Genomic DNA, 25,735 nt, shown 5'->3' on the forward strand with positions numbered 1-25,735 from the left:
GCCGCATCAGCAGTTTACAGAACACATTGTGACTGACAGTCATTACTAGGGCCATTTTTTATGACCTAAAAAATGAAAAATATGACTTTATTTTTTGAAATATATGACTTTATTTTTAAAGCATCAAATTTATGCTAATCTCCGTGTCTAATGCATGTAGCCTACCTACCAAACAGAGACTGGGTTGTGTGTTGCAAAATAATGTGTCAAGTTATTGTCACAATGCAAATTATCATCAAACAGCAAGCGCTATTACTAGGCTACAAAAAATAATGGAAATGTTGCTTCCAATGCTTCGTGAAACTCAGCCGTGAGAACTCTCATTGCCTCCCTTCCACAAATTATCAAATTTCAATGTCTAAAGGAGTTGTCTGAACTGCATTTACGAAGTTACTAGGGTTCAATCATTGTATTTTAAAGTAAAGATGAAAAGTCATATTTTATGATCTAAAACAAAAAATATGACTTTATAACGACTGACAAGCTTTGATAACGGTTAGGGAGCGTTAATAACTGACTTCAACCACTCTTTGGCCATTCGTTTAAAGCCTCTTTTCTGAGGGGTTTCTCTTAAGTTTCACGGTAAACCGTGACGCCGCAAAGCAACTAGATAAATTAAATATGTCACCACCGTTCCGAACGGTAGGAACTTTGACATAGGACAGTTTTCCGTGCGAATCAGCTGATTTCAGTCATGCGACTCAGCACGTGATTTTCTGATAATCACGTGATAATCTACTCGAAAGATATTTGATACAAAGAAAATTAAGTGAATGTATCGCCACAAGTCGTTACGGAAAACAAATAGAACAAGTACCAGAATTCATATACCTTGGCCACCGACTATCCGCGACCAACGATGGAAAGACTGCAGTGCAACACCGAATTGGCTTAGGCTGGGCAGCATTTGAAAAGAACAAAAAGATTCTAACATCCAATAGACTCCCAATTCGACTGAAATCAAAAATCACCTGACTGTGATAATAAATGCGATTGTAGATGTAGAATACTGCAGTTTTATAGTATCTACAAACCAGTAATACATCTTCTATTTGAAATCACTGAGTAAGCTATATTTTTTCGTTGTCATATTGTGCAGTTAATATAAATACTTTATGGACGAAAAAAGAAATACAATGAGAGTGATGTTGTGAATAAAGAAACATTTATTTTTTTCAAAAGTTCATAACATGGATTGCGATGAAAGACTTCGTCGTCCAAACAATTTCTGAGTTTTTGTAGTAAAACAGTGGAAGCATCATCACTATCCTCATCACATCACTTCGAAAAATTCAGTGCCTTCCGTAGTTCTTTTTCTCCAGAGTGACCTATTACTAGCAAGTTGTTCAGTGATTCCAGATCGATGTTTGCTTGTTAAATGAGGCTTTCAGATGGTCTTTTTAACTCATTTTTTGATCGTTCGATGACGCCTCATTAGGTCCATCCGCATGACATGTCCTGTTCAGCAGAGGCGGTGTTGCAATATAGCAATAGCAAATGCAATATGCAATAGGCTGGGCTATATAAATTGGAGTTAGAAGTTTCAAGATTACTCTATTGCTGTTTTCTATATGTAAAATAGATCAACATATGTCCAAGGTAACAATCCACGGGCATGCTATGATAAGGAAGCGTTAATCCGATTATTAAGGAATTTGTGTGTAGTGGTGAGATGTACCCTGTGATACGTGGACGTTGCTATATCGCTATTATAGCGACGTCCACGAGTGAGATGTCCTTGCGATAGGTCGGCCACGACAGGATGTCCTGTTCCCGCCGGCGCTAACTGCCATTCAAACAAAATCGGTCAATTTATCGGCCACATTGTTGTTTTATCTTCGACAGAGAATCGACTGGAAGGATGACAGTGCTGGGAGACATTCAGCAAAAAATAACAATCAACGCTAACGATGATTCCTACAGCACCACCAGAAAGCGTATGGAAATAGCTAAAGAGCTAGAGAAAAATATTAGGTGAGAGAGATACTTGACCTTAGTCACCAAGCATGCTACAAACAGGCGGTTTCTACATGCTGTCCTAACACTTCTCTCAAATTAGTTCCTTTTTACATTGATTTAACGTCTACAGACGTTACCCTGATAAATATAAAAACGCTGATAGATTAATTTGCGGGCTAGGTTGCAATCGTCTTTGATGAGGTCAATTGAGGTTACTCGTCAATGTCACTCTTTAAGATCGAGCTATGTTATTAAACTTCAAATTGAAGATTGATTTGTGATGGTCGTTGGTTTAATTACCTTACCATATACCTTGTAAAAATGGAACTACAAGTATCCATGCGCACTAGCAGTTTTATAGCATCGTTTGTGTTAAAACTTGTGTATTTTTACGTTAGTTCCACTGAAATTACAAACGTGTGTTCCAAATTTTAAAACAAAATTAAACAAAGACAGTGTTTTTCCAAATAAAAGTAATTCGTTCGTCAATGATTCTCAAACCATTTGCGTTAAATCGTTCTGAAGTTTACTTTCTGCCGTCACTAACATAAATGTAAGAGTTTACCATGCATATCGCTATAAAATTGATTTGAGAAACACAGGCGTATTGTTGTCCAATGTTTCTACTATAAAGTAATGTCCTCACTTGTACTGGCAAAGTTCATCTAACACAAGCTCTTCATCGCAACAGCGTCTTAATTAATTACAATGACATTTGGGTGTTGGTGTATAAACATTTTCTCCCGTGTTGTCGTTATTGGCCGAGCAACGCGAATATCCTGCAGCAGATGAATCATGATTTCACAGATTGCTTTCTTTCAACTTTAAAGTTAGTTGTTACACTTCGTACCAGCTGCTTGCCGAAAACGTGACCCGTCTGTTTGGTGTGAAGAAAAGCTTAAAGCATGTTGATATGAAAATGAAGGTTTATATGCATTCAGAGGACAATGTTGTATTTGCCAGTTTTGTAAGAAACATGACTTGCGTTGCTGTTGCACTGGAAAACTTTTTCCTACGAGTTACTTTGCAATGAAACTATTTTTGGGTAACGAAACGCGCTGGGATTTCCAGCCACATAAAACTCCACAAAACCGAGTCGTTTTACGTCACAACTGCAACTTTCCAGCTTGCAAATTTGACCTTTTCACGTTGATTTAACGTCTGCTCTTGGTATGCTGGCTGGGCACAGTGGGATTTCACCGATATTTTTATTCCAAAATGGGATTCCTTTTGTTTTCTTTTACTGTATTGTCACAAAGTTCTATAAGTTGCTAGGTTTCCCAACCACTTGCAATGTGGTCCTCAATACAGTGTAAGCATCGCCTTCCCCAATCGATGAATCAGTGCGCTTGACATTTCATGAAAGACAGAGTGACGTTTCCATGTCGCTTCCTAGCGTGCTAAAGTTCCCATTGTTACATCGCTTTAACGTCTTTCTACTTAGAAACAATATAATAGAGGAAACTTTAGCACGCTGGGTTGCTGCTCTGAACGTGCCCTATTGAAACAATATGTGGTTATAATTTGTTTGATCCCACGATTATCGATTTTTACGGTTTGTGTCCTTTGTAACTTATTGGGAATGCAAAGCTCTTTATCTTGATAAGGTATGGTTATTGCATAATGTAAGCGAACCTTGCGTTACAAAACTTATTGCAGAAAAAAGAGTGTTCGGTTGAAACTTTGATAACACAGTGTGTATAATACATTTTGACTAAAAAATTTGTCACTGGCAATAGATACATGTTTTATGGTCAAATCGACAATGCTGATCGCGAATTTCATCATTAAAATGAGCTCCTGTGTACCATTTTTGAGAAAAAGAGATCTTAAAATATTTGATAAGTTGTATTATTCTATATAATATATAACCAGAGTTAGGGTGCACTGTTTTTGTTTGTCGTATCCAGGCTTACACCTGGTGGTTGAAGATTTAGATTAAGTGGACGGGAAGGCAAGGAAGCCAATCTTCTTGTCCACCTTCAGGCATGCCTTAAAGTGTCCTGCCAAAGACACAGCCGCATGCTCTTGAGCGGTGTCGAACCGGCGCCCTTTCGATTGCCGTTCCAGGGTTCTCACCACTCGGCTATGCAGCCAACGTGCACTGTGTTAAATAAACGTGGTAAAGTCAGAGCTAATAGTGCCTGTGACTAAATCCAGTTGAGGTAAGACTCGGAAGTGTTGTTCTGAAGGTTTGCGCTTGTATACTATTCACCAGTATAGTCTCTCTTCCTTGACCAGCAGAATCCGGCTATCCTGGCCCTTGTATCTCATCTCTATATTGTTGGCCACATTGTGCTCTCCAGGGTTGTATGATGTCCTAGCCGGCCATTCTTGTTGAATGTAGTGGTATTGTCCGGACCGACTGTCCCATAGACATGAGAAACAACAGGCCTACTTTGTGTACGATACCCCAATTGCATTCCCATCAGCATGTTCAACACTTTGAAGTCTCCACACTGGGTCAGTCCATCCTTAATCAACGATTTTTTTCCAATTTGTCAACCCACATTCTCCAAATTTTACGAAACTTGGTACACTGATTCCAATAGCTAAAAAAATCATTTTCTCCAAATTTGAGCATTCTAGCTCGAGCGGTTTTGGAGATATTGCATTTTGAAATTTCCGCCACTAGGTCTAAATTGCGTCACGCTTCAGTGAATTTGAGCTTCTACAGCTTCCCCCTTACAGTAAATCGATGGAGTAAAATGCTATTTCCCCATTTTTGAGGGTGCTGAATCCAAAAAACTGGGTTAGAATATTCTAAATAGTTGCCTTCATGGAGATTTTTGCTGTTTGAGGTGTCTCATTTTGTGCACATATTCCGAGCCGCTATAATACTTTATGAAAAAATGAAAAGTCATTTTTGGTAGTTGAAAGATGATATTATTTGAATTTAGTGAATTTAAGTTTTGCATATGGTTGAGTAAAAAGTTATCAGTAATTCGAAAACGAAGTGTCATATGTTCTACATTACAGGTGAAATTAACCACTTATTCTATCTATCAGTAACCTATACTCTGTGTATAATTTAGTAATGGATAATATCCCTTGTTCAATTGGTGTGCACTTGAATGAAAATGATGAATGTCATAAACAAACTCAAATTCGCCTGAAAGGCTTTCTCTCATTTGAAGAAATTGGTAAAGAACAACTGCAAATCTTACAATGCATGCTGAACTGGATGACGACATTGTCTTGCAACATGGGAACATATGCTTTCACCATGAAAAGATTTTATTGCACAACTATGCGGTTTGTTTTTCAAAATGTTGTGACATATTTAACACACATTCAAGACTTCGGTCTCATAAAAAGCCAAAGGGGTCTCATGAAATCAATCTTGCCCACGCTTTATTTCTGAAAAATAAAAACCTAAAAGCAATTCCTGGACAAAAACTTTGTAGGAAATGCTGGACTCTTCTCACAGAAGATATGACAAATAATGATTCATCCAGCACATCCTCGATAAGTGACAAGTTATCTCATCTCATCATCTGAAAGTGAACTAGAAACAGAGCTCCATGGGAAGTTGGAACATGTGGATTCATTAAAGAGAACCAATATAGTTTTAGATGCAATCGGCACATCTCCCATTACATTAAAATCTAAAAATAAGCGTCAAAAACTATCTTACAGTACCGAGAAGCTTGGAAAAGTTACAAAACAATTGAATGAGACATTTGCACTGTAAGCAGTTGGTGTATTGGCAATGGATATTCAAAGTACTTCGCAGGATGAAACGATTGAAGATCATAAAATAAATGCAGTCAAAGCAAAAGATTCGGATCTCATAATGGATGAATTAAAAAATAAGCTTTACAATGCTGACCGTGATGATAAGTATTCTATTTTAACTTTAAAACCAAATTCTTGGACACAAAAGAAAGCACAACAATTCTTTAATGTGTCAGATTATTCTGTGAGGCAAGCCATGATGCTGAAGGAAAAAAAAGGGTGTTGGGCAAACCTGCCACTGTAGGGAAAAAATACTAACTTTCAGAAGAAACCAAACAAATCATTCGTGAGTTTTATCTTGATAATGATCATTCCTTTTCACGAATCATGCCAGGTCAAAAAGATAAAGTGAGTGTGAAAAGGAATGTGCATGAACAGAAGAGGTTGTTACTGTGTAACGTTGATGAACTGTACTCCATATTCAAAAGGACACATTCTGATATTAAAGTTGGAAGAGCATCATTTTTTTCATTAAGGCCCAAACAGTGTGTCACAGTTTCTTCAGCTGGTACGCATACTGTCTGTGTATGCACACACCACCAAAATGTGATACTTATGGCCAACAGCAGTAAGACAGATAAGGACTATAAAGATTTAATGAAGATGATTGTCTGCGACATTGAAAATAAGCAGTGCATGATGAATAGCTGCTCTAACTGTCCTGGTTTGAGAGTACTACAAGATTACTTGACAGATTTATATGCTGCTGAAAGTATAAAAAATTTCACATACCGACAGTGGATATCAATAGACAAATGCATGCTACAAACACACACTTCTTCAACTGAAGATTTTGTCCAGTTGTTGTCATGCACTGCTTATTTTCAATGTACACAGTAACAACCTCTTCTGTTCATGCACATTCCTTTTCACACTTACTTTATCTTTTTGACCTGGCATGATTCGTGAAAAGGAATGATCATTATCAAGATAAAACTCACGAATGATTTGTTTGGTTTCTTCTGAAAGTTAGTATTTTTTCCCTACAGTGGCAGGTTTGCCCAACACCCCTTTTTTTCCTTCAGCATCATGGCTTGCCTCACAGAATAATCTGACACATTAAAGAATTGTTGTGCTTTCTTTTATGTCCAAGAATTTAGTTTTAAAGTTAAAATAGAATACTTATCATCACGGTCAGCATTGTAAAGCTTATTTTTTAATTCATCCATTATGAGATTCGAATCTTTTGCTTTGACTGCATTTATTTTATGATCTTCAATCGTTTCATCCTGCGAAGTACTTTGAATATCCATTGCCAATACACCAACTGCTTACAGTGCAAATGTCTCATTCAATTGTTTTGTAACTTTTCCAAGCTTCTCGGTACTGTAAGATAGTTTTTGACGCTTATTTTTAGATTTCAATGTAATGGGAGATGTGCCGATTGCATCTAAAACTGTATTGGTTCTCTTTAATGAATCCACATGTTCCAATTTCCCATGGAGCTCTGTTTCTAGTTCACTTTCAGATGATGAGACGAAATAACTTGTCACTTATCGAGGATGTGCTGGATAAATCATCATTTGTCATATCTTCTGTGAGAAGAGTCCAGCATTTCCTACAAAGTTTTTGTCCAGGAATAGCTTTTAAGTTCTTATTTTTCAGAAATAAAGCGTGGGCAAGATTGATTTCATGAGACCCCTTTCGCTTTTTATGAGACCGAAGTCTTAAATGTGTGTTAAATATGTCACAACATTTTGAAAAACAAACCGCATAGTTGTGCAATAAAATCTTTTCATGGTGAAAGCATTATGTTCCCATATTGCAAGACAATGTCATCCAGTTCAGCACGCATTTGTAAGATTTGCAGTTGTTCTTTATCAATTTCTTCAAATGAGAGAAAGCCTTTCAGGCGAATTTGAGTTTGTTTATGACATTCATCATTTTCATTCAAGTGCACACCACTTGAACAAGGGATATTATCCATTACTAAATTATACACAGAGTATAGGTTACTGATAGATAGAATAAGTGGTTAATTTCACCTGTAATGTAGAACATATGACACTTTGTTTTCGAATTACTGATAACTTTTTACTCAACCATATGCAAAACTTAAATTCACTAAATTCAAATAATATCATCTTTCAACTACCAAAAATGACTTTTCATTTTTTCATAAAGTATCATAGCGGCTCGGAATATGTGCACAAAGTGAGACACCTCAAACAGCAAAAATCTCCATGAAGGCAACTATTTAGAACAGGGGCGGGCAACTTCTCCAGGCGGCGGGCCTGATATGGGAAAATGAAGTAGTTGGCGGGCCGGATTCATGAATTGCTACATTAAGCGTGTATTCATCCACCTAGACAAAGAATGAATTCTATTTAATGTAATGTAAACTTTAAGTTTAAAGCATAAAGACCAAAAACAGTCTTTAATGAATTTATTAACAATTAACGTAATGTAGCTTCTGAAGTCAATGGGACATCTGTAGTCGATCAAAGTTGTCACTTTCATTGAAACATCTATGGTAGCCTACTGCTTTCTTGCCGACTTGTGTGAAAAAGCGCTTGAGCATATTTGTTAAATTCGCGACACTCCTTTTCAACTTTACGTTTCTTGGCAAAATCCATAGGAAAATATTTATTGTAGGCTACATTCAAAATCTAATTCTAACTGAAAACAAAGAAACTAAAAACACAAAGAACCAGAGAATAACCAACAATCACTATTATTTGTATACGTTCCCCGTGCAATTATTACACTAATCAGCCAAATTTCACTTTGATCTATTTTTCCAGCTTGAGACTGAAGGAGGTTCTTACAAGAGACAAAGAAAAAGGATGGAAGGCCCGTTAATGACGGAACAGAACATGCTTGTCACTTGACTAAAAACCGAAAATAAATAATCAAAGAACTAAAAAATAACCAACAGTCACTATTATTTGACGTAGTAAGCAAGTAGTGGAGGATTGCGGTAGAGTGGCCGCGGGCCACATTATGTAAAGACCAGAAACTGTCTGCGGGCCGCTCAAAATCCCGTCGCGGGCCGGATCCGGCCCGCGGGCCGTATGTTGCCCGTCCCTGATTTAGAATGTTCTAACCCAGTTTTTTAGATTCAGCACCCTCAAAAATGGGGAAATAGCATTTTACTCCATCGATTTACTGTAAGGGAGAAGCTATAGAAGCTCAAATTCACTGAAGCGTGACGCAATTTGGACCTAGTGGCGGAAATTTCAAAATGCGATATCTCCAAAACCGCTCGAGCTAGGATGCTCAAATTTGGAGAAAATGATTTTTTTAGCTATTGAAATCAGTGTACCAAGTTTCGTAAAATTTGGAGAACGTGGGTTGACAACCTTCGTTGATTAAGGATGGACTGGTACCATTGGATTTTGGAATGTATCCTATTTGATGGCTTCCAAGATAGCTTTCATACTTTCTCTTGACTCATTCATTGTTGTAGAATATGCAACAGGGACTGATGGCTTTCTATTCCCATTATGCAGTGGTACTGCTTTGAGACTTTCCTTAGAAGAGTTGATGAAGAGTCCCCAGTCCTCTGGATCATGATGACCTTCCAGATCACCCATCAGTCCCACAACATCATTGCAAAATGTCAGCTGGACCCATCATCAATCATCTTGTTAGAAAAAAGTCAATGAACTCCTTTCCTCGTTTACGAACACCCCGAACAGTGACAGCTTTATCTGTAAGTTTCCACTGTTGCAACCGTGAAGCAAGTAACTCTGTATGTCTCATTGACAACTCTAGTGCTCTGACCAAATCGTTGAACTCTGGTAATAAGATTTCGTGGTGGTTGCATCGTGGTCTGGGTTCATAGCAGTCAGATGAGGAAGCATGAGAATCTGATACAGTGCTTGAGTCACTATCACTTTGTTCAGTCATTGGATATACAGGAATGGATAAGTCAGGGTCATCAGCATAATGCTGCACAAGTCGTATTGCAGTGGGAACATGAGGATACTCAATGGCAGCCCGATTTGCGTTATACAATACTTGGGGCAGTTTCGTGAGGCAAAAAATGTATCAGTCAGATGCATGATTAAAGGGTTCATGCCACACCATGGGGACGACAAACAAGCTTCTCTTTGTTCTGCTTTCCACGCAGCTAGCTTTGATGAACAATTTGCACAAACGATGTGAGGAGCCCAGCTTCTGTCTTGGTCTCAAAATATTTCGCATACAATTCGGAAATGTGTGGCGTCACTGGTAGTTTATTGCCCACTACAATGTATAAGCCGCATAGGCGCAATGTAACAGAATTTATCTGGATGTTTAACACAGGATCACTTTCGAGAGTCAGATGTAGAGGGTTTCATGGTAAATTTGTAATATGATATAGGCCTAGTAGACACTAGACATACACAATACACATATGTATTTAGGTACCGGTACATATCCAATACAATAGGGTGGTTTGAAAAATATTTTTTTTGCAATTTCAACATGGGGGGGTTCTGCAAACCTTTAGAAAATAACATTTACACAACTTTTTTTTGGTAAGCCCCAAAACCCAGCCACCTACCCCCTAATAAAGGTCACGAAAGGTCAAATTTATTAAAAAAATCCTTTAACTCTCTAACTACTTATAGTAGAAAGTCAGTTTTGGTGTCAAAAGATGCAGAATATCTATGTTTCTATCTGTCATAAAAGGAACCTTTTCTCTAAATGCATTAGTTTTTAAGATAATTCAAAAAATGCATTTTTGGGGGTATTTGGGTCATTCCATGCCAAACGTCCTGAAAATCATAAATTTCTCTGTTTGACCCTTTTCGATTTTGCTCAAACTAGGTCAATATGTTATTTAGCATGATATAGGCATTAGGCATGCATTACAAATTTTAGTTCAATATATATCTATTATAGTTTCGGAAATATGATGCTTTAAAGTTTTAAGTACCCCCTAAACTTTTCCGCATTTGCAGCGCAAACGAAAATTCAATTTTTCGAAAAAACTGTACACAGGAGCATCTTTTAATGGCCATATTCGTGATCAGCGACCCCAAATTAGTTAGAAACGGTGCTTCTCTCCCCAGTGACATTTTGGTGTACACACTGTGTAATCATCTTAACACGCTGATTCAGATTAGAAAAAGAGTCGTTAAAATATTTCTTTAGGCTACTATAAGTAGCTAACTGCTGTAGGCTGCTGCTGAACTGAGTCGGAGTCTGCCTCGCTTTCTGACCTAGTCTTGTTCTGAAACGATCCCTGTTCCATACCTAGAAAGCTAAAACCTCAATTGCTAAGGTAGCAGGGATCAGTAGTCAGTAGATAAAACAGAAAATATATTTCGCACTTGTTAGTGCATCGTCAGTTCTGAAGATTTTCTGTTACATCTACTGACTACTGATCCCTGTTACCTTAGCAATTGAGGTTTTAGCTACTATAAGTAGATTCGAAGTTTAATTAAGCTTCTTTACAGTTTCCATGCATTATGCAGGCGACCCGATAAACGGTTTTATAAAATCATCTGCGTTCCAGATTGTCACATCAGCACTTTTTCTTCACTAATCAAAAGGGGAAAGATCTCTGCTACCTTTTACCAATCTTTTAATTGTATATAGTATCACAAGATTAATGTTCTTCACCCCAGGACCCTTTTTGCATATATGGATAACTGCCTAGTCTTTGGGAATACATGTTGTGCCGAATTTTGGACTTTCCAAGAGCTGCTGTATCAAGCTAATCAGGAAACTAGGCCTTTGTGCATTTTCTTAACCGATGTATAAAGAACTAGTTTATCTGCTGAAATTCACCAGGTTGATTGCATGTTGCAGGAGCATTCAAAAATATTTCAGTTTTGATGTTTGGGTTGTAACTGCTTTTAGTATTGGTAGTAATTGAGTGTATTGTTTGAAAGGTTAATAGTGCTCAGTAACTCCGGAATGGCCCGTTTCGGTAAGTCCGATTCGGTGAGTTCCCTATTCGATGAGAGCCCTATTCGGTGAGTTTTTTTTTAATTATTGGGTACCGTAGCCTAATTATTGTTGCCGTTATAGGGTTAGTGGTTAAGGGTTAGAGGTTAGGGGTTAGGAGGTAGGGTTAGGGGTTAGGGTTTGGAGTTAGGGTTAGGAGTTAGGGTTAGGAGTTAGGGTTAGGAGTTAGGGTTAGGAGTTAGGGTTAGGAGTTAGGGTTAGGAGTTAGGGTTAAGAGTTAGGGTTAGGGTCTTATTTCATCGTTTAGCGACGTCAAAACGATGTAAAAGCGGCAATGATAATTAGGCTACGGTACCCGATAATTTTCAAAAAAGATTCAAAAACATTACCGAATAGGGCTCTCACCGAAAAAGGCTCTCACCGAAAAGGCTCTCACCGAATAGTAGCAGACCCCAGTAACTCAGCAAATATTACGAATCTACAAAAACGGCCTCTTTGGCAGTTCAGATATGCCTTAAATCAAGGGTGTCCAAAGTCGGGCCCGCGAGACGTTTTGGTATGGCCGGCTCCTGTTGCACAATGTGTAATTTTTGGCCGCAGACACATAGAAATCAAACAAATTCAACTTGCATGTTTTAGACAATTAATCAAGACAGTATTTTCTCACAGACAAATGCCAGGCCAGAAAAATTAGAATCAATTGTTAACTGTCATAATTGTGAAATCAACTATTTTTGCCTGTAGAGAACGATATATTTGAGCATTCATTTATTTTCTTGCCAGCAAATTTAATAATCGTTTCCCTCCCCACCCCCCAAAATATTTTAAATAAAAATTTTACACTCTGTTACAGCATCAGTTGACAAAGTTTTACTATTGATTTATCCTGAAAGTACTCTCAGAAGGCACAATTTTAAGGTGTTTTGTCAAGATTTTCTGTGGGAACCTTCCACACACCCCGGTGGGTGCTTCGCCTTCGGTGACTCGTTGCCAGATTGGGAATGACAACTCAACCAAACTGCCCAAAATGCAACGCCCCAAATCTGTCCACAGACCATATTGGAGTGCCCAGTAACCAATCATCAAGGAAGATACCTCACTGCCCACCAATGCAACAATCGTTCTGATAACATGTAGATCCTAACTTGTCATATCCCGTGATATGTATACAACAAAATAATTAAACGTGCATAGTCTATTGCTTTCTTTTATAAAACTGACATTAAATAATAAGTTATAATATATATTGCGATAAATGCATCTTTTCTTACGCAAAACAAGATTTTCAGAGGCTGTTGGTCTGCGAACACTTCCGCATCAAATCTGGCTCGCCTTAGAAAAAAAGTTTGGACACCCCTGCCGTAAATGAAGTTTTGTCACATATAATTTCATGTATCATTTTGTACAAGACTTACTGCATAGCTTTAGATCATTACCAGGCAGAATCCATGCCCTGAAGGCATTGGCTGTAGTAAATATTCAGCTGTTTTTGTACATATACAACAGCAACGACTGACACTGGATGGGAAGAAAACATTCTTCAAAGTGAGCGTTTGTCATGGAATCTGCTGTCACCGCTTTGTTTTGTGTGTTTTCATTAATGTTTGCATCTGTTTTGCTTTATTAAATTTTGTTGGAGTAGTTTGTTGCTATTTACCGTACTCTGTAAGTATTGATCCATACAAGATTCACTGCACCGCTCAAACAATATGTTTGTACAGACACGTAGACACAATCGTAATTTTAATCGCAGCCTTTATTCTAAACTCAAGCCACACGAAACCACTGCTTAAAATCGATCGTCATTTTATAAGCTCATTTAATTTTACTACGTGTGTTAGAGATTTGATCATCTGCGTCAGAATAGCGCCATTAGCAATATTCCTACCAAATGTAGCTTCATGATTAAAATGGTTTTGAATTTTTGATATTTTCCTTATAGAAAGGATGTTTTCTCTTGGCATATTCTTTGGTTTTATTATGCTGATTATCCATACCATTTCACACTCATTAATTATTTTCCATAATACATAAATTCTTCACCCTTGCAGTTTTATGCATGGACTGGAATTGTTCTTTCCTTTTCTTTTTGCGATTAGTAATTTAGGTTATACGTTTTTAAATACTGTGTAAAGGTAGAGTTTACGTACTTACAAGGCTTGGTGGAATAGCCCGATTGGTATCCGGTTTATTGTTTTTTAATTACTTCTGAAAGTACCAGTTGGATTGAACTGTGAAGTTATGTTGATCCATAATTGCTTTTAATTAAATTTCACCAGAAAAAGAACGAATTTTACTGGACGTAGTTACGATCTTAATTTTCAAAGATGCCAGAAGCGATGTATTATACTATAAACAGATGAAGTATTTTCGAGCTCAACATCAAAATATTGCACTATCCCAGCCAAAACTTTGCACATACTTAAATCAATGTAAAAACTAAGGTATAATTTGCTGGCTGGAGTTGTTTCCATCAAAAATTTGCAATGGAAGTTGGCACGAAAGAACAAAGTGAGACTTTTTGGGCAGTTACTGCGAACAGTGACGGTCGATATCGTTAATCATGGAGCCCTGCACTCGCTTAGCTTAGAGGACATACCATGGTCTGGCTAGATCCGCAATCCGCCAGTTGTGTTGCTTTTGTTAAGAACTATGTTATTATATAACTTCACTTGGCAGTGAAATTATGTTGGCAAAGTGATACTTCAAAGTTTACATATGGTCATCGACCTGCTCTTGACCGGTTTGTGCCTCATGTGCCGGGGATAACATCTCGTTGACTATAACGAGATTTTGTAAGTGATTGTTTGCATAAGGTTTAGGTCCGGTTATGCTGGTGGTTGCAGAGCACAAGAAACTGCTTAGTGCACGTACTCGATTTGTGCGGACTCGAACTCTCTAGCGGTTTCATATACTCTCTAGTGCTAGCTACCAATGTGATTGAACGTTTTTCATTCCAAAGCTTTTAAACATTGTTTTTTTACTTTTTGACACTTGACAGTATCAATGCTCAACAAAGTGGCGAAAGCCTTATTTTCAACTCTGAACTGGGTCCTACTCCGAGACCATACTTGCTGCATGTATTGTGAATACTAAACAAAGCTGAACCTTAAATAATGTTTAACGGTATATAATGTCAACTACTGAACGCAGCTACGGTGTAGCCATTTTTCACTTTTCTTGCAGCAGAAATACTGACATTTCTAGAAATTAAGCATTTTAAAGATGACGTTTTGTACACACGATTAATCAATTATACCTTCGAACTGTATTGTTTATGTGATTACTAGGGTCATTTTTATTTTGACCTAAAGAAAAAAATTTTGACATTATTTTTATTAAATTTTGACTTTATTTTGACCCGACGGAATTGCTTATTTGCAGAGGCCACAGTTTTTCCTTGAATTGATACCAGTTACCCAAACATAATATTTTGTTGATTTTCGACCCAGAAATATGGAATAAAAGGGGCTTGATCAATAAAAGTTTGCCTTGATTGCGATGCTTGTTGTCGCTGCAATCTAACTTGATGGCGTTTACTTTTCCTGTGCATTTCAACAAAATACTTTTCATTGCACTTCACTATAAACTTGCAAAAATCACCTTCGGGAGTTGCATTAAAGTCATTAGGAAAATCTCGGCAAATTTGTCTAACTTTTGCTGAAGACGATTTAGCTTGCTTAGGCATTTTTGTATTTCAAAATGTCAGTATTTACTAAAATCTCAACTGTTGATCTTCGAAAAGACCACGTTTGTGAAGAGGAAGTGTTTTATAAGAATTATTTAAGTATGTAACAATGAATAAATAATGGACAATTGGCAACATAGGCGCCGACTTTTCAAAAAACCTTGGGGGGGCGAGAAAGGTGATGACGTCATAACCGTAACGCTATTTTACTTAATTAAAATAGTCTTTGATTAAGCTTACTCTCTTGTTTATACTGACACCTAGGTCGCAAACCAAATTTATTAAAACCGCTGCTTGAAACGATTAGTTTTACACATGCAGGACGCCTAGACGTAAAAAATTGATATTGTTAGGTCATAATTGGAACAGTTGGAAAACAAGCCGATTAATTTCCTTTCCTGCGAGGGCATAACGATCAAGACAGTGAAGTTATCGAAATAAAACGCAAAAAATCATGATCAGCTATCAGTTTTATTAACCTCGTTTTGCTAATTACTTACCTTCAAAGCATTAACAACGGCGAAGTGTTTTCTCTTGTTTTTATCGAAAGTCTTTATAGTCGAATACTGTCGAGTATAGGTCGAGATGTTCGCAAGTGATGTTCACCTCAAAAAGACAGGTTGAACTTATACACGGAACAAGCTGTTTTTTCCAGGCAGTTTTCAAAATAAACGCATTTTTGCTGCGGGAAATTGCCGACGTAGATTACGGAAGGTGAAATGGCGTCGGCAGAAGCAAAGTTTTGAATACGTTTATTTGCAATGATTCAACCTTAATTTTCAATTTTAATGATTTCTTGTCAATTCTAAACTTTATGCACTTGTTGAGCAATATGCAAAGCTCACGAGACAAAACAGCGGAAAGAGCTGTTTTAAGAGATCGATTTTTTTATTTTTGCGTGTAAGATATAATCGTTCTTATTACGTAACATTCCATGATCGTTGAAGTCGATGTCAAACCTTAGCGGCCGCATAAAACGATGATGTCAGGTTGGCTGGGTGATAATAGCGGTAAAAGACGTCGTTAAAGGTGCGTCTACACGAGAAAGTGTTCTTGCTTAGAAATTCTTGCTTAAGCTAGTGATTAAGCTCGTTTCGTCTACACTGGCAATCTCGACGAAGATTGTGCTCGCTTGAATCGCGGTCACGTGAGTATCTAATCCTTAATGACGTCACGTTTTAAAAAGTTCGCGCCAAAAGCATAGCAGTTCGCGCTAAAGTACAGCAGAGTAGACCAAGCAACTGACTGTTCTCTAGTTGGTGTAAGCTGGCATTTGAAGTTGTTGCAGTCTTTCAGTCATGGCTTCCCAGAAGTTGTGTAAAAAATGCTGCAAAAAGCGAAGGATGCAAACCCGCAATTTACTGCTTATTGAAGCATTCAGACACCTCAGTGAGGTTGAAATGTTGGAAACAGAATTTCGTGTCAGCGTGGGTGACTGGTAACAACCAGCAAGATCATTCCTCCGCTATTTTTATTACCCGGTGTGCAATGGCAATGGTTTTCTGCTGAGATCCTGTTTTGGATTTGAAATTGGAAAATATTGTGCTATCTATGGGCTGTTTCGAGTACGGTCACCGCCAGTTCAGCCCGCAACATTAATAAGAACGGGTTGGAATCAAAACTTAACAAAATCCTTTAACGATATCGCCCTGCCCTGTCTGGATACTGAGCTGAGAGGAGACCTGAGATTTTGGCGGGAAAAACATTTCTAAGCAAGAGAACTCACTTAAGCGCCCAGTTTTTCGCTCTGGAGCGTATTTTTTCTCAACGGCTCGCTTACTCGCCCATTTTCTTAAAAGTAAGCGGCACAAACTGCGATTAACTTAAAGAAACAAGAAGTTTGGCTAGCTTAAGCAAGAAAACAGTCGTCGTGTAGACGCACCTTAATGCAGGCAATACCTGCGACCAAGCTCATTAAACACCTTTTCCTTTATCGGTTTTCGATTTAATTCTCACACATTGCGAACAAAACAATGCGTTCTGTTCAATCATAATTGATGTCACAACTGGAAGACCTCGTTGAAAATAGCGCGTCTAATTTAGTTGGTTTACTTAATATTGCCGTGAATAGTTACGTGACTATTCCAACAGCGTAAGTTACACTACGATCTACTTTGAAATTTCCATACCTCATGTCAATCCCAATTCTTAGATGAACCATCGAATGGTAGTGTCGGAATAAGCTATTCGACTTATACACGGGTGAAGGAAATACACCAATTTTCGGCTCAAAAGTAGAGGTTCGACGTATACGAGATTGACCTATTACTCGAGTATAGGCTACACGGTAGTGCAGGAGTGTCATATTTCATATAGATGAGTGTATATTGATGAGTGTATGAGATGTATATATTTTCACAATATTTACATCAATATAGTGCTTATTGAAGCAAAACACGGATGACAGTTTTGAAAAATGCATTTTTTCTTTAAGCTGTATTCACGTAATTGTTCGTTGTGTCATAGTTTCAACTCGATAAAGTTTGCTAAAATCGGTTTCATGTTTGAAGTCACAAAAAAATCTAATGGACGCTTGGATAACTCGTGAAATGAGAATAACCATTCAACCTCGCATTCGCTTTTTTGCTACCACGCGTTTTGACTTTGAAGTTGCTCCTCACGCACGGGAAGATAAGCAGTGTGTGACTGTGAACGTGCGCATCTCAGTAATTCACGTTCCAGAGAAAGCCATGCGATCAGCTGCTGTTTTGCAGTTAAGAGCAACGTTAAGCTGTTTTTCGCTTTCGCATTCTTTAAATCCGTTTACATGATCTAAATCTTTTTCGCGAAGTATTTTATCTTTGAAACACCACTTGTAATAGACATTTTTGTTGCCCCTCAACCATAAATTTACGGGGGGCGTCGCCCCCCGGCCCCCCCCGGAAGTCGGCGCGTATGATTGGCAATATAAGTCACTGCTGATCCAAGTGGGCATTGTGATATATTTCCTGCTTTTATGGGTTAATATGGTTTAATTGTGTCGCAGTTCATGATTTACAATGCTTCTACGAGGATTTTGACAAAAATTACTTTTAAGAAATACAAAAAGTTTGTCAAAAGCTATAATTTGACAAATTTTGACTTTATTGAAAATTTTGACTTTATTTTGACCTATAAACTTCTTAGAAACAGTCTCCTAGGTGCTGAAAACAACTTTATTCTTTGATTCGTGGACAGACAAGGTCTTTAAAAATTTTGACTTTATTGACTTGCTGTGAAAAAATTGTACCAAAACATGTGAAACGAGAAGCGAAAAATATGATAGAGTAGTCTATCACAACCACACTGTTTGATTTGTTGTGATGTAATAATACCAAAAGTAGCGATAAAGCGAGCGGTAATTCACATTAAATAACTCACGGGGGGAAGTAAGTTGATTTTGGGTTGATTCAACGTTCGAGTCCGCACAAATCGATTTAATTTTCCCGTTGGGTTATATTGCGTAACAATGCCCAATAAGAAATTTACGTTTGTTTTACATTAATTCGACACCTAGCCACGTTGAATTATCATAAAATAACGTTAATAGCTCAACCAGGTACCGGTAACAAATTAATAGCTCCCTGCCAGAAGTTTGCCTCGATTTACGTAGACTATAGGCCTACACTAACATACTTTCGGCACAATTAGGATACTGCGAGCAACACTAAGTCTATTTGATAAAGAACTAGCTGTCAGAATCGGAATCATCAGATGCTATATCGGAGGATGAGATTGTCGCATCATCACTGGAATCAGACACATCAAGAGGCTCATCGCTTGGCTGTAAATCTACACTGTCTTCGCCGATCGCAATAAAGCGTCCACGTTTTGCGGCTTTCGTGCATTGATACCCATCCACACGCCTCTTTCGCAGAGCTCCATCAGGGTGTTGACTAAGGAACAAATCTATGGCTGTGGCATAACGACTGGGGGAATGTCTAACCCTAACCTTACAAGCGCTCGTGTGTCCTCGACATTTTTATTGCCGACGCTAATTCGCCATTCATGCATCTGCGTCGGCAATCACCTCGGCAATTGCCTAGGTTAATTTTGAAGACTGCATGTAGGTATACAAAGCATTCTAGCTGTTGGTTTCCGCTGTATCTGCGCTGAAGAAATCATTTTGATATCAGACTATGATTACTGGTCCATGCATTCATAAACGCTTATGAAGTTCACATAGGCTACAAAACCTGTCTTTGCTGAAAGATTGTGACAGACAATGTGTTTGTTGATTGATGTCTAATAATTCAATTTACATATGTGCAATTGTACACCTTTTCCAATGGTGAGAGCGATATGTGAGGTGAAAACGAGAGAAAAAGACTTAACAATTGATGGACAGGCTATGATAGAGATGGGGAGACCATAGACCAAATTGCAAAGGCTAATGGAGGAAGATGGCATGGGAATGTTCTAAAAAGAGAAGGAAATTTTCTTAAAAAGGCGTTGATTTTTAAGGTAGATGGGAAAAAGAAACTGGGACGTCCAAAAGGACAGGTAAAAGATTGGGCAGACAAGGTTGGACTGCAGGAGAAAAACGCCATAGAAAGAGTGAGATGAAGGCTCATAATGGAGAAAATCGCTTCAGGAAAAGAATTGACCACCTCCCACCAGTGAACAGAAAACACCCACCAGAAAACAAAACCGACTTTGAATGACAAACTTCTTTCAAATCCGTAGGCCTGTCTCCAATCTTAATTTCAAAGTGTCTTAGAAGGGAAAAGCTTTGCGATTTGTCTGATCACGTTAGCACTTGGCACTCTCCATTTTCCTGGAAATAGCAAGACAGTGGTGATACTTCCTTTGCTAAACGATGTGTCTGCATCGGTTCAGTAGCGATGAGACACTTTTGTTATTGGTATTAATGTTTATTCTATCTTTTTCAATTTTTGTTTTTTTAATTGCAGCACGAAAGTTATCAAGCAGCCTTCAGGCTCAAAACTAGGTGAGTGTGGAGCTTTATGCCTTTTGTTAATCTACGATTTGCTTAAATTTTCATGCTTTTGTTGTATGACCAGTGTATTTTAAGCTATCGATTTGGTTTCTTAGTTTTTGTTGAAGATCGTTCTCTCAAAAAGATTCTTCAACAACAGTTCAAATTTAACAATTGTATTGTCTTCATTTTATTTTAAGATAAATTTGGATTCTTACAAAAAACAATAGTCCCGCTATAGATAGTATGGTTCAACTTTCGCTGAATTTTGTAGACTACCTGTTGTAGTTGAAAGTATTTTTAAAAGCTACAATCACACAAACTTTCACTTATCATACTTAGGGAAGCTTACCATAGACATGTAATTGTATTTTGTTCACTGCAAGCAATTGCTTTTCTCTTGAAATTGATTTGCTTTGCACATCGGTTTGTCTTGATCCTAAACTTACACCAACACCGTGAAAGGGCTTCAGCATATCCACATTCCCTACTCCTGGTACCGCTGTTTGTTGCCCACGTCGATTGACTCGTTGTGAAACAATAATAATTGTAAGCTGTGGCATGGCCAGCTGCTAGCATGGGTATTGGTCATGTAACTTTGAAATCTTTTTGTTTTTATCAATGAAAGGTTGCTTTGGAGCATCCAGCATGCTGTTACAAAAAGTATCGTTATTTTTATTTTTTCAAATTGATTTTACAAATGGACAAAATCAAGAAGATTTGTGGCTTTTCAAGGTTTTAAACCATTAGAAAGAGCTCTACTGAAAAGTTGTCACCATGCGAAAAACAAATTGTTTAAAATATCATTTTTAACTGATTGCACTTGTTATTAGAAAATATTGTGCAACACTGCTCAGTTATTTTGAACTCCGTTTTATTGAACCCTGGCCATGCTAACTATTTGCTTTATGAGTCTTTGATGTTTATAAGGTTCCTTATGGCACCACGAATACCGCCTTTATGTGATTAGAATTTTTATCCAGCTGCTAATCAGTTGGTTTTCCTGTTGTTTCTGTTGAATTAATCCAACATAGAGATTATTATCAAACGTTAAGATTGTGCGGTACTATCAGGAAGAACTCAATAGACTTGTAGTTAAGCAAAGCAATAGGCCACTGCATTCGACTAACCGTAACTGATTAGGATGTGCAAGCAGTTGGTAGGCAGGGCTATGGAGTCGATCTAAAAATATACCACTCCGACTCGGTTTATGACTGGCCGACTCTGGATACGTCAAAATTCCTCCGACTCCACAGCCTTAGTAGTAGTATAGTCGTTTCGTGTGCACATCTCATATGCGGTACCTTCGGTTCGGCGCTTCAGCCTTTGTTTAAAAATCTCGTCACATGCGTGCACTGCTCCATATCCGCCACTGATTTTGATGGCTGGGCAGTTCTTGACAAGGCAATATCCTGAATGCTGGATTCACGGTGTGGGCATCTTAGGCTGCAACAGTTGGTGATAAATGGCAAAAACAACAAATTCATGGTTCATGACAGAGCATTCTGCAGAACTCAGTGGAATTTGCATAGTGCATATTCGATAAACAATGGCGGAATCCAATAGACGCTAATGGGTGGGAACTTGTTTCTTTGTTTGACATTGAATCTTGATAACTTCTTGTTGCAAAAATATATAGTTCCAGTCTTTTAAAAAATTGTTGACGGATGCTGATTGAAGCTGAACGATGCCAACAAAACCGAATGTGACCAATGCCAGTCTTTTATTTGCAGTTAGCGTGAAGGCGTAAAGTAAAACATCCACATTTCTCGCTTGCTTACATTTGAAATGATGACAAATACTGAATGATTTAAAAGCTTTTCTCTTCACTTTGCAAAGGAACATAACGTTCTGTCGTTGTGTAGGAGAAAAGTGAAGAAAAAAACTTTGAAACGATTCACCAAAAGAAAAGAGAATGTCTCTCACTACACGTATTGAAAAACCATTGCTGTGCACGATGATTGGCATGCTATAGGATTAAAAGGAGAAAAATCAACATTTGTAATCCCGCATCGCGTTAAAGCGTGTAATCCTTATTGTTTTTATGGATTTATTGTCGAGCGACTTTACTCGTAAAAAGCCACATGCTATGGCGCATATTTTACAAATGGCATTTTTTTGGCGCACAAACCAATACTTTGACTAATAACCAACGTGACCTTTTTTAGAAGCATGTTGTGCGATAACGTACTTTGTAATAAGCTGGTCGCATTTTCCTATGTCGACTGCAATAAAGAGGTCAACGGCATTTTCGACCACAACATCTTGTTTCTGTCATTATTTCCATGACAAGTTAAAATAGCATCACGCCGTTGCTTTAAACATTTATTGCATTTCTATCAATAGGGAAAAAGGGCAAGATGTTCCGTCGAAAGGGATTCGAGTCGCAATCGTCATCCTTTGCACATGGAAGGACTTCCACTCCTCCTCCCGGAAGACCATCTCATTCGTTTGCTAGGTTGTTTTTATTGTCTTGGTGAAGGGTGAACGTTGTTACACAACCCAAATTGCGAAGCAGGGCCTTTTTTGAATGATACAACGTTTGTAGAAGTACAATCATTCATAAAAATACCAATTTTGCTGGTGGGATAGGTTTTAACCCTTTCATATAAAAATGTAGGAGGAATGTGTTAGCATGCATGGAAGTCTCTTCAAGTTTGGTTTTGAAATCCAGCGAGCAGAAGTTGCCGTTGTCACAATAACTTCAACGTCTCGCGGCGTTCAAGCGAGGTTTTTGTCACCTAGGTTGATGTTGGTGGTTTCATCCCAGCGCCAGCCAGCTTGTTAGTTGACCTGCACCAATGAAACATTCATCACCCGAACATAAAAATCAACGTTTCTTATCTTGGTAACTTTCCACAGGTCTGCCTCCCCGCTTACCTCTCTGCAATCCGTATCTCCAGTGCCTGGAAGTGATTTAGCGGGTGTCCGTAATAAAACGAAGCCTGTTCTTTCGTCTCTGTCATCGTCAACCAATACCAGCCAATCATCAGCCACCAATGCAAGATCGTTGAAGTTCGTTCATTCCCATTGTTACATTTAAACTTTCTGCCGAATGCATAGCCACCTTGTCTAAAAATAGTTAAAAATAAGAGCGAGGCTTCTGACGAAAAATTAATAATTTTATCCGGTACATACCTAAAATCGACGAAGAACGTTTGGTTTTGAGTTCGAATGTTCAGTTATGTATCCGTCAGTTATCACATTTTGCTGTTTTTCATTGATTCTACGACGATAGGTTAGTGTAGTTAGTTCACAATGTAGGCATAGTATCCACATTTGTGAAGCAAGCAACGATCATGCTGCTAAAAGCGAAACTTAATCTATAATAGTATAATTATTAATTAGGCCTGACCTAGACAGCAAATCATCGTCTGCAAAAAACGACTGATTTGCTGTTTGGGGAGTTTAAAAGCTTGGAGTCGCCTTGTTGAACAAACATTGCAGTTTAAGGGACAAAGCATCGTGCAAATTTGTTCTTACTTTCGTCACTACATTCAAAGCTTTTCGATCTTAATAATTTGTTTACTGCATTTCATAATTACAACACTTACAACACAGTCTTGCTTATTATATACTGGAACAAATAATTACTTTTCTAAAACAAACCACAAGTTGAATTTTATGTGTCATGAGTACGAATATCAGCTAAGAAAGATCAAACATATGGTAATGTCTAAAGAAACTCTAAAGTTGCACATATGGCATTTGTGATCGTGATTAATGTTTATTGACTGATGAATAGTGTTCACGATTTTGTTTGACAGGAACTTCATGCGTCTTCTATACTAGGAATTGCGGTGCTATTTTATTAATAGATGCTCCGAAGCTTGTGGTTAAATAATTTTCAATCAATTAGCCTCGGGGCAGTCATTGGCTTCTTTTCAGTTCAATACATTTTTTAAAAAACGTGTAAGGAGTTTTGACACCAACACGCTAAGATTGGGTTAACAAATGCAAATGTCCGATATCGTACACACGAAAAACACTTTCTGACGGCATCAAATTATTGTTATCTGTACTGTGGTTGTCGCCGTTGGCAAGAAGAACATTTGTGAAGTGCAATTAAATACGTTTATCCAACGTAACATTACTACTGTCTTGTTGTCTTTGTGCTGAGTCACACAGTATCTTTTTCGTGACCTATTTTCATCAACACAAAATTGTTATTTTGTTGACTTCAAGTTGCATGTTTTTTATTTTCTGTTGACTGCAAGAATCACAGCACAGACAGCAGATCAGTCGTTTTTTTACATCTTGTTTTGGACGTTGGACGTTGAATCAATGTAAAAAAATACTTGATTTCCTGTCTTGGATACGATTGTGCGTTGCAGTAATAATTTATCGATTTGTTTTCAGCGAGAAAGTCCTGCATTATGTTGCTGTGAGACCGATACGCCTTGCCGAGCTGACAACTAGGCTCAGCCGTGGTGGTTCCTATATTGACAAAGTAAAACTGCAAGTTATCCTGCAACAGGTAGTGATCGTATTACAACTCTACTCTTACTCTGTCGAAGTTATCGTTGGATGCAAACGTATTAAGCTTCAACTCTTACCGTTCGTATTCCGCTCGTATCAAACTGCAAAACGATCACAAAATAATGAATAGTGAACTTGGTACTATGCGCAGCAGCAAAACATTATGTTGCACTAGCATACTGTGAATAATCGTGTAATGTCCTTAGCAGAGTCTGTGTGCCTGACCTTTCGTGTGATAAACGTCCCTGCATGCAGTTCTTATTTTCATGTTGCCATTGTAAGTTTTTTGCGGCCTCATGGCTGGATATCAACTGATAGCCTTTTATGCATCTATGCTGATCAGTGCAGAGAATTTCAACTTAAATACAAGTGAGCTGCACCCAGATAGCAAATCAATCGGTTTTTACATTAATTCAACGTCGTCAGACGTTGTATTAATATGAAAAACGACCAATTTTCTGGCTCGGTATAGACGCGATAATGTGAGGTTTCACCTACACGTGCAGCCGTGCAGCTTATATGACTTGTTTTGATGTTGTTGAGTTTCCACCTCACGACATCATAAGCAATATCTGCGTGTCCGAGTAGCAAATACACTTGCGCGACACTCGAAATGTTATCAGTTTGACACTAGTCCAGAGCAAGCAATGGAGTCTTAGCAAGACAATTAATGTTAGTGTAGAAGGTAGATTCGCTTCTTTGTCTTTTCGTCCACTTCAACCGTTGAATGTAAACCTTGGTTCGATCGTAGATCAAGAAACCTTTATTCTTACTTGCCTCCGTAGATTGCTACTGTTCGTACAATTCGACCTGGTGTGCTCGAATACACGTTGAAACCAAACCTCTTTAACGAAGTTCATGTGGATTGGCCGGGCTACAATGAAGATGAACGCTCAGCCCTGCGAAGGTTTGACATCCACGCATTTTATTTGCTTGTTGTGAATAAATTAATCTTCTGTAAGGTCATTTCAAAGTACAATAAGTTTGCCTAAAACATAATTCACTGTTTTTTTTGTTTTTTTTACACAACAAGCCTGGGATGCATACCTGTGTTTTTGCAATGTAAAGAAAATTTTGCGACGGCGTTTACACACACCTCATTTACTGCA

General features: G+C 38.0%; 2 protein-coding genes across 2 annotated transcripts in view; both read left to right on the plus strand.

Moving 5' to 3' along the window:
• Positions 1 to 25,735, plus strand: part of LOC145775955 (malectin-A-like) — a 232,060-nt gene that overhangs the window by 134,750 nt on the left and 71,575 nt on the right. The gene's annotated exons all lie outside the window — the stretch shown is intronic.
• Positions 1 to 25,735, plus strand: part of LOC145775898 (RNA polymerase II elongation factor ELL2-like) — a 38,669-nt gene that overhangs the window by 7,823 nt on the left and 5,111 nt on the right. The window contains exons 4-9 of the mRNA XM_082587298.1: positions 1,846 to 1,974; positions 20,122 to 20,159; positions 22,494 to 22,605; positions 23,010 to 23,162; positions 24,507 to 24,624; positions 25,412 to 25,533. Of these exons, the coding sequence (XP_082443424.1) occupies positions 1,846 to 1,974; positions 20,122 to 20,159; positions 22,494 to 22,605; positions 23,010 to 23,162; positions 24,507 to 24,624; positions 25,412 to 25,533 (672 nt within the window). The remainder of the gene's footprint in view (positions 1 to 1,845; positions 1,975 to 20,121; positions 20,160 to 22,493; positions 22,606 to 23,009; positions 23,163 to 24,506; positions 24,625 to 25,411; positions 25,534 to 25,735) is intronic.

The sequence above is a fragment of the Aplidium turbinatum genome, chromosome 1 (assembly GCF_918807975.1).
Source record: "Aplidium turbinatum chromosome 1, kaAplTurb1.1, whole genome shotgun sequence".
Classification (NCBI taxonomy): Eukaryota; Metazoa; Chordata; class Ascidiacea; order Aplousobranchia; family Polyclinidae; genus Aplidium; species Aplidium turbinatum.